Raw genomic sequence first — 12,946 nt, 5'->3', positions numbered from 1 at the left:
TGTTACAGTATTAATGGCCATATTTATCGATGATCCACATAGGATTATTCTTTCATATTTTAGAGAACTGCCAACATTGCTACAGCAAATTCATTCAGTTATAAATCTGCCAGGAAACGAGTGTCTCTTTTCCCAAAAAAACTGAAATTCTGGGTCTAAGTCTCATGGTCCAAGTGAATTCCTCAGACACCTTAGAGCCCCATTGGTGGATAGTAGGTTTTAGAGAAGTTGTGATACCTGTGGTTTTTTTCCTCTGTATGTCTGCCCATGGTCCCTTTCTAAACTACTGGGGAAAATTTCTTAGAAGAATATTTGCAGTCTTTCCTTAACCTGTCCATGCCATTAGGTCTTGCTTCTCACCTACTCCTACCTCCTTTACCCCACGCTCCACCCCAACTCCCATGCTGAGAAAAGATGTGTTGTTTCCTGTTTTTCTGTTGCAAGTGACAACACATCTGTATCCAAGCCTCATTGCTGTAGCCTCTAATTGCTGTGGAATCACAAGAGGGAGCCGGCTTCCGTGTGGAGACACTAGTCTTTCAGTGGGCCACCTTGCTTCCAGCTACAGCCTGTCCAAATCGGGTGCTGTTAATGGGATTTTCCAGAATTTCCTCCACTTGTTTTTCAGTACACTGCACTGTTTTCATGGAAAGGCTATTTATGTATTTCATATTCATTCTATCAGCCAGTCATTCAACAACTTCTGATCCTCATTATTCTTCGGTTATTTCCCTAGATGTATTGGACAAAAGGAGGATGGAAGGGGTCAATGAGTAAGTCAATGTTTTTAATGTTCTATTATTCTGTTCATTGTCTTAGACTTATTTTATGATAGGTTCTATCAATAAAAGTGATAGCTCAAATTATCACAGGTAACTTGTGTATAATCAAAAGCAAACTATCATTGCATCTATTATCAAAACTATAATTCTAATGCTAAAGAAAGGAACACTGACTAGAAGGAAGGCATTTATAATGTCATATATACTTTAAGGAAAATAACTTTGGTTGCATATGTGTGTTTTTGCTTAGAATTCTTGCATTTACAGTATTGACTACTTTTGGCAAGTGGGGCATATCTATTGTGAACAATAACATGTTAGAAATGTTCCACTTCTGTGAACTGCAAAAATTATACCTATGTTGCAAATTTTGCAGTTTATTATTAATTCACTTTCATATTTAACATAGCTGATATTTATTCCTAGGTTTATATAGTCGAGTAGCTTAAGTATAAAAGGTTTTTAATGTATGATTGGCTTTGGTTAAAGTGTTAATTTTGCTTTACCTTCTTTTACAATAGGATTTGAGGTACGGTACGCTCAGAATGACTTCATGTCTTTTTATATAAGAAAGCAAGTTGTTAATCAAAAATAAATAATAAGAAAAGAAAATGAATTCTAGGAAAATTTATTGGAAGGTCTTTGCGACTTTACCTGTCTACTTTTAAAAATTATGTCTAAACAGGCTCAGGAATAGCTTATTGTCTGACATAAGAACTTATAAGCCACATGGAAACCTGGTTAATCAAGTCCGAATTCTGCTTCTGGGTCCAACTGGAGCTGGCAAGTCTAGCTTTTTCAACTCAGTGAAGTCTGTTTTCCGAGGCTACGTAACTAACCAGGCTTTGGTGGGCTTTGACACAAACAGAACATCTGAGCAGGTGAGCATACCCTACCTAGGTCACCCAACCTTTGTTTCTTTGTGTAGGTTCATTAGATTTGAAAGCCTTTTGTTAATCACCTTCGTTATCTTTGATTTATCTCAATTTGCAATTTTTTTAAAAAAGATCTCATAAACTGCTCTTTTTCCCTCAGCAGTACAGGACATATTCCGTTAAAGATGGGAAAGACGGCAACTCCTTGCCATTTATTCTGTGTGATTCAATGGGACTAGGTGAGAAAGAAGAAGGGCTGTGCATGGATGATGTACCCTATATCTTACAAGGCCACATTCCTGACAGATATCAGGTAGGAGTTGGATAATCATTGTGATTTTATAATTGAGATTAATTTTTTTGGCTCACTATTCACATTAGACTCTAGTCTACCTTAGTACATCAGAATTTACTTTATTGTTCCAAGTCCTTTGGTTTTTTTTTTTTTGATATTTTATTTTATAAAGAATAAAATTATAGGAAGGAATCTTTTGTCATAGATGTCATAACAGTTATATTAGACACCATGACAGTTGCTTTGGGCTATGTGAAACAGAAACCCAACTACAGCAACATAATCAAACATATGATGTTTCTCAGGACCAGGAAACCTGAAGGAAGGCAGCCCAGGGCAGCTCTCTAAGGTCATTAATGTCAGGAGTCCTGATTCTTTGTTCAGAGACCCTCAGCATGTGGGCTTCATCCTTTTACCCTCAAGATGTCCATGCCGAGCACTATGTTTCAAGCAAGAGGGAGGGGGTGATCAATCTGCCTTTTTTTTTTTTTTTTTAATGAGAGGGAAAAACACTCTCTAAGAAGTTGCATTGATTGCTTCTCAATGGTACAGTCTGGGTCACATGGCCACCAAAATTGTGATGGACCCTTGGGAGGTAAACATTTTTTATTGGTCCATTTTGGCTCTAAGCATAATTAAGTCTTTATTGGTAAGATGATGGATAGGCAACTAAGCAATGCCTGACACATAGTCTAAGATTTTTATGAAGATTAAATACATAATGCTTTTAAATTAGCACAATTTATGGCACCTGGTAAACAGCCATTATTACATTGTGGTGATTGTCATTTTGGCTAATGAAATAATGATAAATAGAGATAATAAGAAGAATGCAATAGCAATAATAAACATTTCTTTTTATTATGTATTCTTTAAGCATCCCTCTAATATCTCATTCTCCCATTAATAGACAAATTATTCTCAAGCCATTTTCTAATATGGTGTTACTTTTTTTGTACCAAATGAAACCACAACTTATTTACACAAACAATAGGAAAGTTTGAAATGCCTTTGTTAGAATTTGATAACTAGATTATGTGTTCCTGTCTTTTTAAAATATCTCAGCAGGCCTGTGGAGGATTTAGTTTCTATCTGAATTGGAGGAGATGCTGAAAATTGGTACTGAGCCTAATGCAGATTAATATTTTTAAGTGTTTCACTATCTCCTTTACAAATTAACTTAGTCAACAAATATACTTTTGGAACATATCAGTATGTTAGGCTTTGAGGTTGCAGTGATATTCAAGATAGTTTTGCCCTTAAGGAGCTTTCAATCTTCTATAAAGAAGAAATAATTCTACAGTAATACAAAAATGGGTAGCAACAGGGTGTTTTAAGTGTACATAGAATAGGTACCTAATTATCTTAGGTGGTTCAGGAAGGATTTCTCATAGAAAATGCTTAACACTGTTTTTGAATTTATCTCCTATGCAAGATAGGTTGATTGCACATTTGCTATGCATAGGGGCAAATAGCAATCAGGAACTAAGGAAAGTTTTTTTCTATTCCGTGAAGTCTTTATAGAAACTATCCCAGGATATCTAGATGGCAGAAGCATAAGGGTTGCTTTGGAATCCCTTCCTTCTACATATGGATTTTTAAAGAATGGTGTGCTAGCATCCAAGGGACTTAAAATCACCTGACAATGAAAAGATTCACAATCTGCTTTAATTCCAAAACCTTGTATGGTCCTAATAAGAAGTCAACATTAACTATAGTTTAAATGTGGCCCACTGACTCTGATTTGCTGGTGAAGAATTTCATTGGTGAGATTTTTATAATGTCACAGTAATGGGGATTCCTTCTGGCCCAGTGATACTTTTCATTCAATAACATTTTAATTCAACAAACAGTTGTTGGGTACCTAAAATGTGCTGGGTACTGTTCCAAGGACAGAGAGAGGTCATAACCAATTTTGGTTCCTAAGGAATAATAGGGAACTTCTACTTTAATGACTTGTATTTTTGCACATAGGAAGAAAACACTAGGATAATCGTATTTTATTTTAATGTATCTGGACATTGACTATTATATATACTTACGCCAATATGAAAAAAAGAAAAGTTACTTTCTCTGTTTCCTATTTTGCACTTGATTTTAAATTTTAAATCTTTGTTATTTATTGAATCAGTTATTTAGTTATTCTTCACACATTCAACAATTGTCTGCTAATTTCTTGACTCTTTGAAAGGCATTGCAGGTACATCACCCCTGTCCTCAGATTTATTTGATTTTTTTTTTGTATTGTACCCTTTTGAGTCCCTTTTCATTTCTTTCTGTATACATTTTTTCATATATTTTCTTTGTGGTTACCGTGGGGCTTAAATTTAACATCCTTAATCTATAACAATCACATTTAATTTGATACTAACTTACATTCAATAGCATAAAGATACACTGTTCTTCTACCCCTCCATCCCCCCACTTTTGTGTGGAACTTTTACAAATTGTATCTTTATGTATCAGCTGTCCAAAACCATAGACTCATTATTGCTTTTTATGCATTTGCATTTGAGAACCTGTAAGAAATAAAAAGTTTACATAACAAAAAATACAATAGTAGCTGGCATTTATAATAACCCAAATGGTTACGTTTATCAGAAGTCTTTATTTCTTTAGGCTTCTTTGAACCACTGTCTATTGTTCTTTCCTTTCAGTCTGAAGGACTCCTTTTAGCATTGCTTGTAGGACAGATCTAGTGCTGATGAACTCCTTCAGCTTTTGTTTATCTGGGAATGTCTTAATTTCTCCCTCATTTTCGAAATGCAGCCTCACCGGATAAAAAATTCTTGGTTGGCAATTGTTTTCTTTCGGCATTCTTCTTGCCTCCATGGTTTCTGGTTTGAAATTGGAACTTAATATTATTGAGACTCCTTAGGCATTACACATTGCTTTTCTCTTGCCACTTTCAGAACCCTCTCCTTGTCCTTGGCATTCAACAGTTTAACTACTGTGTGTCTGGGCATGGCTCTGTTCAAGTGTATCCTGTTTGGGGTTCACTGGGTACTTGAATGTATATATTCCTGTCTTTAATTAACTTTCAGTAGTTTTCCGCCATTGTTTCCTTGAATACTCCTTCTGCCTCTTTCGTTCTATTTTATCTTTCTGGGACTCCCATAATGTGTATATTGGCATGCTGGTGGTCTCCCACGGATCTCTTATGCTCTGTTGCTTTTTAAAAATCTTTTTTGTTTCTGCCCCTCAGCCTGACTTGTTTCAATTGTCTTGTCTTTGAGTTCATTGAATTTTTTTTCTTCTGGCAGCTAATCTTCTGTTGAAACCCTCTAGAGAATTTTTCATTTCAGTTATTGTGGTCTTCAGCCCTGGTATTTCTGTTTGGTTCCTTTTTAAAATTTCTGTCACTTTATTGAGATTCTCATATTGTTCATTCATTGTTTTTCTGATAACTTTAATTCTCTCTCTGTGTTTCTTTATCTCCTTGAGCATACTGAAAATCATTTTTTTGAAATCTTTCCCAGGCGTATCCAAACGCTGGTCTTCTTCATTAATAATTTCTGAATTTTTATCTTTTTCTTTTTGTTGGGACATCATTTCTTGTTTCTTTGTCCTGTAATTTTTTTTTGCACACTGTACACTCTAATATTTAAAGTGTTAACTCTGGGATTTAGTTCTTGTCTCTTCCTTAAGTTTGTATCTGGCTAGTGATGACAGAGACTTCCTCAAGTGTCAGGAGGTAACAAAAACAAAGTAAAGCAAAAAACACCTTTCACAGTCTTTGCAAATTGACTGTGTTGCTGGTGCTTTTCTTCAGAGCTTAACCCTCTTATCAAGAGGATCAGCCAGAGGTGAATGTGAAGTACAGGGTCCTTTCTGTCTTTTCTAAGCCTGCATTTTGTCCTGGGTTTGTTCTTGCTTGTGGCCTTAGGAATTCCCCCATTTGCAGGAATTCAAATATCATCTCTTCTCCCTATGAGATAGACTTTATCCCCCTCCCAGTTGCTCAGTTTTATCACTTAAAGCAGGTAATTTTTTGCAATAGGCTGCTTTGACAAAATTATTTCTCACACTGCTTTCACTGTCTGCAAGCTGCTTCTACTAGCAGAGCTGGTTCTGGGAGGGTGAGCCTTAGGTGAGATTTCTAGTTCAGTGTTTCAGGCTGCCAACTGATACATTGGCAATGACATATAGCACCACAGTGTGCTCTCAGGCGTTACTCTGTTTTCTCCAGAAGAAGGCCAGGGACCCACAATGGGAGCACAGGCTGGCTCCATATCATGCTGGAGAGGGAGTGGGGGAAAGGTTGGCAAATGTACCACAGGCTTCTCTTACCTTTTTTAAATTCGCACTTTTTTGATTCAGCACTCATCCAATGGCTGCAACACCTTATCTGCTTTCTGGAATTTTGGGGAAAATGGCCTCTCTAGTTTTTGCTAGTCATTCAAAAATTCTGTGAGTTATGGTACCCTGGAGTGTCTTATGCTGCCATCTTGGTTGACCGGAAGCCAGTTAGCATGTGTCATGTTTTAAAGGGTCAGATTCTCTGAAGAGTAAAAAACCAATTATTACCTAATACCTTCTAATCCTTTTACTCAACATTTAGATCCTGAATTAATCATTGATTTACCTTGTTCCAAATGGATAGTCAATTGTGTCAAGATCTTTCATTGAATGCCTGTGTATCTTTTCCCTATCAAATATAGGGGTCAGTTTTTGTTTTCTCTGTTTTGAGCTACTGATGCATTTTTCTATTCCTTTATCAGTATGATATTGTTTTAAATACCAAAGCAATCAATTATGTCTCAGTAACTCACCAGACAAGTCATATTCATTTTTCATTTCTCACATTTGTTTTTCTTTACCCTTTTCACACATATACTTTTCCAAGAGACCTTGTTTATGTTTTGATTGAAATTGCTTGAAAATTTTATAATTCTTTAAGGTGATTTACATCTTTCCATATCCAGTGCTTCTATCCAAAAATATAGCATGTTTTATTTTTCCATTCATGCAAGGCTTCTTTTATTCTTTACTATAAAGTTTTATCTTTACTTTTTACATTTACTTTTAAATATTCTTTTCTTAAAAAAAGAACTTTTTATTATAGAGAATTTTAAACTTATACAAAAGGAGACAGAATAATTTAATGAATATTCATGTACCTGGCTTCTACAATTTCCCTCTCATAGCCAATCATGTTTTCTATTTCCATCCAGTTTTTTCTCTCCTGTATTGTTTTGAAACAGATCAAAGAAATACCTTTTCATCCATGAATGAATATATATATATATATTCTTTATAAAGTGTAGCCATAATACCCATAACACATGTGTTTTAAGAATATTATAGATTTATCAAATACCATTCAGTGTCCAAATTTCCAAAAGTTAGCATCATACATTTTTAACAATTTATTTGAAAAATACATCTATTTAGCCTCTTTTAACCTGTAATTTCTGCCTCTATCTCTTTTGTTTGGTTCTTGCAATTTGTTTTCCAAGAAATCAGGTTGTTTGTTCTGTAGACTTCCCACAGTCAAAATTATACTGTTTGCATTCCTTAGTATAGTTTATATGATCCTCTGCAAATTGGTAGTTAGATCAATAGGCTTGTTCAGATTCAGATTATACCTCATTGACGGTGTTGTGTTCTATCAGGAAACATACAATATCAGGTTGTCTCATTTTTCTAATATCAGCATCCATTAGCATCCGATGCCTGGATCCTGTTATTAGGGTGTATAAATAGTAATATTCTACTGCTATCATCCCTTCTCCATTTTGCATATGAAAGGGAAACTTCCCTTGATGTATTATTTCGATACTTAGTGGTACAGTTATATAGAAACAAAAGGATAAATACTTGATTTTTCCTCTTTGGTTACCAGTTTTTGAAACGATAAGTTGGTTCTTGGAATTTGCCAATAATGACCAATTATTTTATTATCATTATGAACTCATGTATTTAACATTTTATGTATTTCATTGCATTGCAGTTTTTGTCTATATTGATGTCAAATATTCCATCTTTGACCAGTGGGCGCTCTACAAGTTGGATGCTGAGTCCTTTTGATATGATCCTAAAAGTCTTTACTAAATTCCTTATTTTCTGGGATGACTAGATCTCCCAACCACACTTTGTATATTTTCTCTCCTAGATTTTGATTCTTCTGTTTCTCCAAAAAGCCCTGGTTTTGGACATTTGTTCATTGCTAGGGGGCTGGTCATTGTTTCTTTCCCTTTTAAGTGGACAGAGATAGGAAATGTGTATTTTTTGTGATAAAATATAAATTCATACAGAAACTTCTCATTCAAATTCAGTACTGGAGTGTTGTAACTTAATCACTTCTCTCTTACATATTTATCTGCTTTCTCCCAAACTGAGAACCCCTCTTCTCAAAGACACCAAGTATGATAGAATATCATGTCACAACTAGTTTGCTTTATCTCACAAAATACTCACAGTAGTCTCAGAATAACATGTACAATCTAATCATAATCATATTTAATATCATTGCAATGTAGTATAAGCACAATAAAAATTAGAAACAATTAAGTGAAATTTTTAGCAGATTTTTTTATATTATTCTTAAGATATATCCTTGTAGAGGTATACAAATTACCAAGTTGAAGTCAAGCAGAAATAGTTTTTCCCTGGGTAGTTATAACCCCTACTGGATGCAGAAGTTCACTTGTTCATGTAAATAACAACACTGAAACACATATCTGAATGTGATTAAAAGGGGGAAATATTAGGTTGTATACATAGCAATAGAATACAAATTAAAAAAAAAATCCATGGAACTGCTCAATACAAATATTGAGCCCTAAGGTAAACAATGGACTCTAGTTAATTATACATTTATAAGAATGGGATTTCATCAGTTGTAACAAATGTATCATACCACTGCAGGATGTTAAAAATAGGGCAGTATATGGGAATCCTGTATTTTATGCATGACTGTTCTGTAAACCCACAACTTCTTTAGTAAAAAAAGTTCATTTGTTTTATTTTTGTTATTTTAAGGATTTTTAATATAATTTAATCTTTCTGTTTATCATTTATATAGTTCTAAAGTCAAATCTACAAAACAGGGTGTATTCAAAGAAATTTATCTTCTATCGCTGCCACTTCAAATAAATTTCTCCAGTCTCTTATAAATAGCTATATAAAAAAATGTATGGTTCATACTCCCTTTCTTAATACATACAACACCTGTAGACATGTGGCTCCCCCTTTCTTTAGAAAAGTGGTAGTTTACTATATTTTATTGATATATCAAACTTTTGCTATTACAAATACTCTTGCAATTAATAGCTTTGTGCATATATCATTTTGTATTTTTGCCAGTGTATCTAAGAGACACATTCCCAACAGAGGTATTGCTAGTTCAAGAGTAAATACATCTTATCTTGACCCACTTTTCCCCCCTTGCTTTCTGTGTAATGATAATAAATTTCTTTCCCTATGTTCTCATTTCTACATTTACCGATAGCACTTCCTCTGCCTAGAACACTTTCCACCATATCCTTGTCCAGACCAACTCCTCCTCATCTCTTAATTCTCAGCTTACCTGTCTCTTCAGCACAGAAGCCATACCTGTCGAGGTGAAAAGATCATTAGCTACTTGCAAAGTGACTTGTCTCTACTAAATTGTAAGCCCCATAAGATAAGACAATTGTCTTCTCTGTTCACTGTTTTGTTCACTTGCACCATGCCTGGTCCATAACATGTGCTCATAAATATTTTTTGAACTAATGTGTTGCTTTATGTTTACCTTACAGTTCAATTCCATAAAACCAATCAAACCAAGTCATCATGACTACATTGACTTCCCACTGCTGAAGGACAGAATCCACTGTGTGGTGTTTGTGCTCGATGCCAACTCTGTTTCAAACCTCTCCCTTGAGATGGTGGCAAAGATCAAAAGAATTCGAAAAGAATTGATAAAGTATGGTGAGTCTCATCATGTTTCACTTTGTTCCTGAGGGTAATTGATTAGACTGTATTGTAGAATGGTTTTTGGACAGGACAAAGAACTTAGTGATACTCCATATTTGAATCTTCTGGGGCCAATCAGCATGATTCAACAAACCTCTGTGCCTCAATTTCCTAATCTATAAAGTTAGCATATTAATATTGCCTAAAGTCAGAGTTTTATTGTAAGTATTAAACACATTGATATATTTAAAGAGTTCAGTACGGTCCTAACTACCCACTTTCCTTCCATCATAGCTTGCAGTTATTGACCAAGAATCTTAGATATTCCCATTGGCCTTAAAGCATTAGAAAGTGGAAAGGAACATTTCAATAAGAAAAAGGAAACAAGATACTAAGATGTTTAGTAGGAAGAGATGGCCTGAAGGCTTTGGAGAAGTTTAACAGAATCAGGGAATTAGGGTGCCCCATTCTGACTTTTCTTGGCTGTATTATCTCTTTTATTTAGGAAAAAGTCAGTTTATCACAATTTTGATTAAGTTAGAATCAGGGAGTGATTGACTTACCTTCTCACTTTCAAAATTGTGAAATAGGAGCAGGGTATTTGTGATGCTTTGGCACAATCTTTCTCCTTCTTGAGACCTCTGTTGTCCTTTTGGTCTTTTCTTCAGTTTCCACCAAAACATGATGTTTTGAACAAGATGTGAAATCAATCAGCAATAGTGTAGTGTAGATTTTAGTTACCTCTTCCAAGGGGGTGTTTAATTTTAAGCCTTATTTCTTACCATGGAAGGCAGTGAAGAGACTTCCTATGTCAGAGAAATTCCAGACACTAACTGAGTAGTTAGTGCGATTTTTGGGGAGGTGGGAGAGGAGCTTCCCAAATGTCTGAAATTGCTTGATAGCATATTGCATAATTGGTAGTTGTTAAGTATGAGAATACTGATGTTGTCCTAAAAACCATATATATCTGTTTTACATAGGTGTGGTACATGTGGTTTTGCTCACTCAAGTGGATGGCCTAGATCTGATTACAAAAGGTGACTTTATAGACATATACAGATGTATGCCTGTGAAATTCAAGGTAATGAATGATGCTATTTGTAAATAGATTTTCTGGGATATGTCACCATAAAATATGTTATTATTTTGTATACAAAAACAAATAGACATGGGGTTTAAGAGGAATTAAAACAATTACCTGGGTAATGAAGGCCAATTTTCCAAATTTTTATAATTTAGTATATATCTTTACACTGGTACTTACAGAAAGTTCCTTTCATTAAAATTTAATTCAATTTGGTTTAATTCAACAAATACTTATTGAGTACCTTCCAATGATTAAGCCAGTGTGGTACTTTCTAATCAAAACAATTTCCCTTCACTAAAAAAATTCCCACAATTTTATAGGTGGGAGCGAGGGGATGGGAGGGGGAGAGAAAAGCAAAGTTTACAAATAGCTATGATGTGATATGACTGAGTATGGTAAATAACATGAAAGGCTAAGAGCAAAGTGCTTTAAAAGTTTAGAGAAAGAAAATATTGTTTTGAAGGAGATAGGACAATATTTTATTAACAGAGTGGCACTGGGGTATGGCTTTCAAGGAGTATTTCTGGAAGTGGAGAGAGAAAAAAAGAAAATCAAATTCAGACTATGGGAAAGCTTAAGTCAATACATCAATGCAAGAAAAGGTAATATGTTTGGGAAGCAGGGAGTTGTTCACTTTGTTGGACAGCTGGATCCTTGTAGGAAGGATAAAGTGAGAAAGAAACGTTTGCATGAGGAAATTTTACTTAATGGTGCATGATAGGAAATCATAGTAATTTTTTGGAAGAGAAGTATGTAATCAAAGTTAAGCTTCACCAAGATTAATTTGCCACATGTGTGCAGAATACATTGGAGCCAAAAAGAACCTGGAGATGGGACATAATTACAGCTTATATTTAGTGAGCACTACTAAGTATGAGATAAATTCTCTTATTCAGTCCTTATAGCCATCCTATTAAATGGGTCCTGCCTTTCCCCCATTTTATAGATGAGGAAACAAAAGCACAGATGTCAAGTATTTGCCACTGTTTCTTTACACAGTGACAAAGCCATTATTTGAACCCAGGCGGTCTGGCTCCAGAGATAAACTGGTTTAAGTAAAATTAAACATTAAACTAGTTTAGCAAAATCTACTTACCCTGAGAATCACTTTTAAAAGGAAACAGGAGAATCATGGACTCTAGTGTAGGTGGATTAAAAACACTTTAATTTCATAGTAGCTTATATAGAACAATTAGCAGTGATTATTAGAGCTTGACTTATGAAGTTCTTCAAGAAAGTATTTTAAGAGGCCATGTATATATCTCCATATTCCCCAACAGGAAAATTATTGCCAAGTTTTGACTTTTTTATTGCTTTCATAACTTACATTGGCATAAAATAAATAGCATTTTCACTTTTTTGAGACTTCTGGGTTTTTAATTTCTTAACTGCAGCTAGAGGAAGTCCACAGAACACTTGGAATTCCTCTTTTTAACATCTTGGTGGTCAGCAATTACACTTCAGAGTGGGACCTGGACCCTGTAAAGGACATTCTGATCCTCTCTGCCCTGAAACAGATGCTGTGGGCTGCAGATGACTTCTTAGAGGATTTGCCTCTTGCAACAGGTGAGGTAGAAGCATTTGGTGGTACAAAAGCTTAAAGATGTCAGCCACTTGGCTACCTCCTGCCTGCGTCTGTTGAGTACATGGCAGTTCTCTGTCTCTCTGTGGGCATTGTGAGTAGTCCTGCCTTTTAACTCCCTGGCTAGAAGAGTTCTTTTTCACATTACCTGATTCCATACCCCCACCCCCCAACCCCTGCCGAGTATATCTTAAGAGATCTGCACTACCTCTCTTCTCCTTATCTTGTTTTTAGATGGAAGTTTTGAAACAACATATTGCTGTCCTTCCCGCTGTTTGAATATCCCAGCATGCCCTCTTCTTTCAGATTGTGCTTCCTTGCATTAGATCAACATTGGAACTGCATTAGATCAACATTGTTCCTCATCAGATGGGATCTTTGATTATTTTCTCCTTCCTTGGGTTTATGATTTTTTAACTTGATTTT

General features: G+C 35.1%; 1 protein-coding gene across 4 annotated transcripts in view; it reads left to right on the top strand.

Annotated features, from left to right (window-relative positions):
* The window catches only part of IFI44 (interferon induced protein 44), a 49,530-nt gene that overhangs the window by 7,834 nt on the left and 28,750 nt on the right, over window positions 1–12,946 (top strand). For 3 of the 4 annotated variants that reach the window (XR_005215332.1, XR_005215333.1, XM_037826826.1), the window contains exons 3-8: window positions 737–773; window positions 1,468–1,663; window positions 1,818–1,970; window positions 9,695–9,866; window positions 10,832–10,932; window positions 12,333–12,504. Coding sequence is in view for 2 of the 4 variants with exons in the window: in XM_037826826.1 (XP_037682754.1) it covers window positions 737–773; window positions 1,468–1,663; window positions 1,818–1,970; window positions 9,695–9,866; window positions 10,832–10,932; window positions 12,333–12,504 (831 nt within the window). In the remaining 2 variants the exon portion in view is untranslated. The remainder of the gene's footprint in view (window positions 1–736; window positions 774–1,467; window positions 1,664–1,817; window positions 1,971–9,694; window positions 9,867–10,831; window positions 10,933–12,332; window positions 12,505–12,946) is intronic. The other variant, XM_037826828.1, reaches the window with a different exon arrangement.

This window comes from Choloepus didactylus, chromosome 2, assembly GCF_015220235.1.
Source record: "Choloepus didactylus isolate mChoDid1 chromosome 2, mChoDid1.pri, whole genome shotgun sequence".
NCBI lineage: Eukaryota > Metazoa > Chordata > Mammalia > Pilosa > Megalonychidae > Choloepus > Choloepus didactylus.
This window is presented reverse-complemented; position numbering and strand designations above follow the sequence as displayed.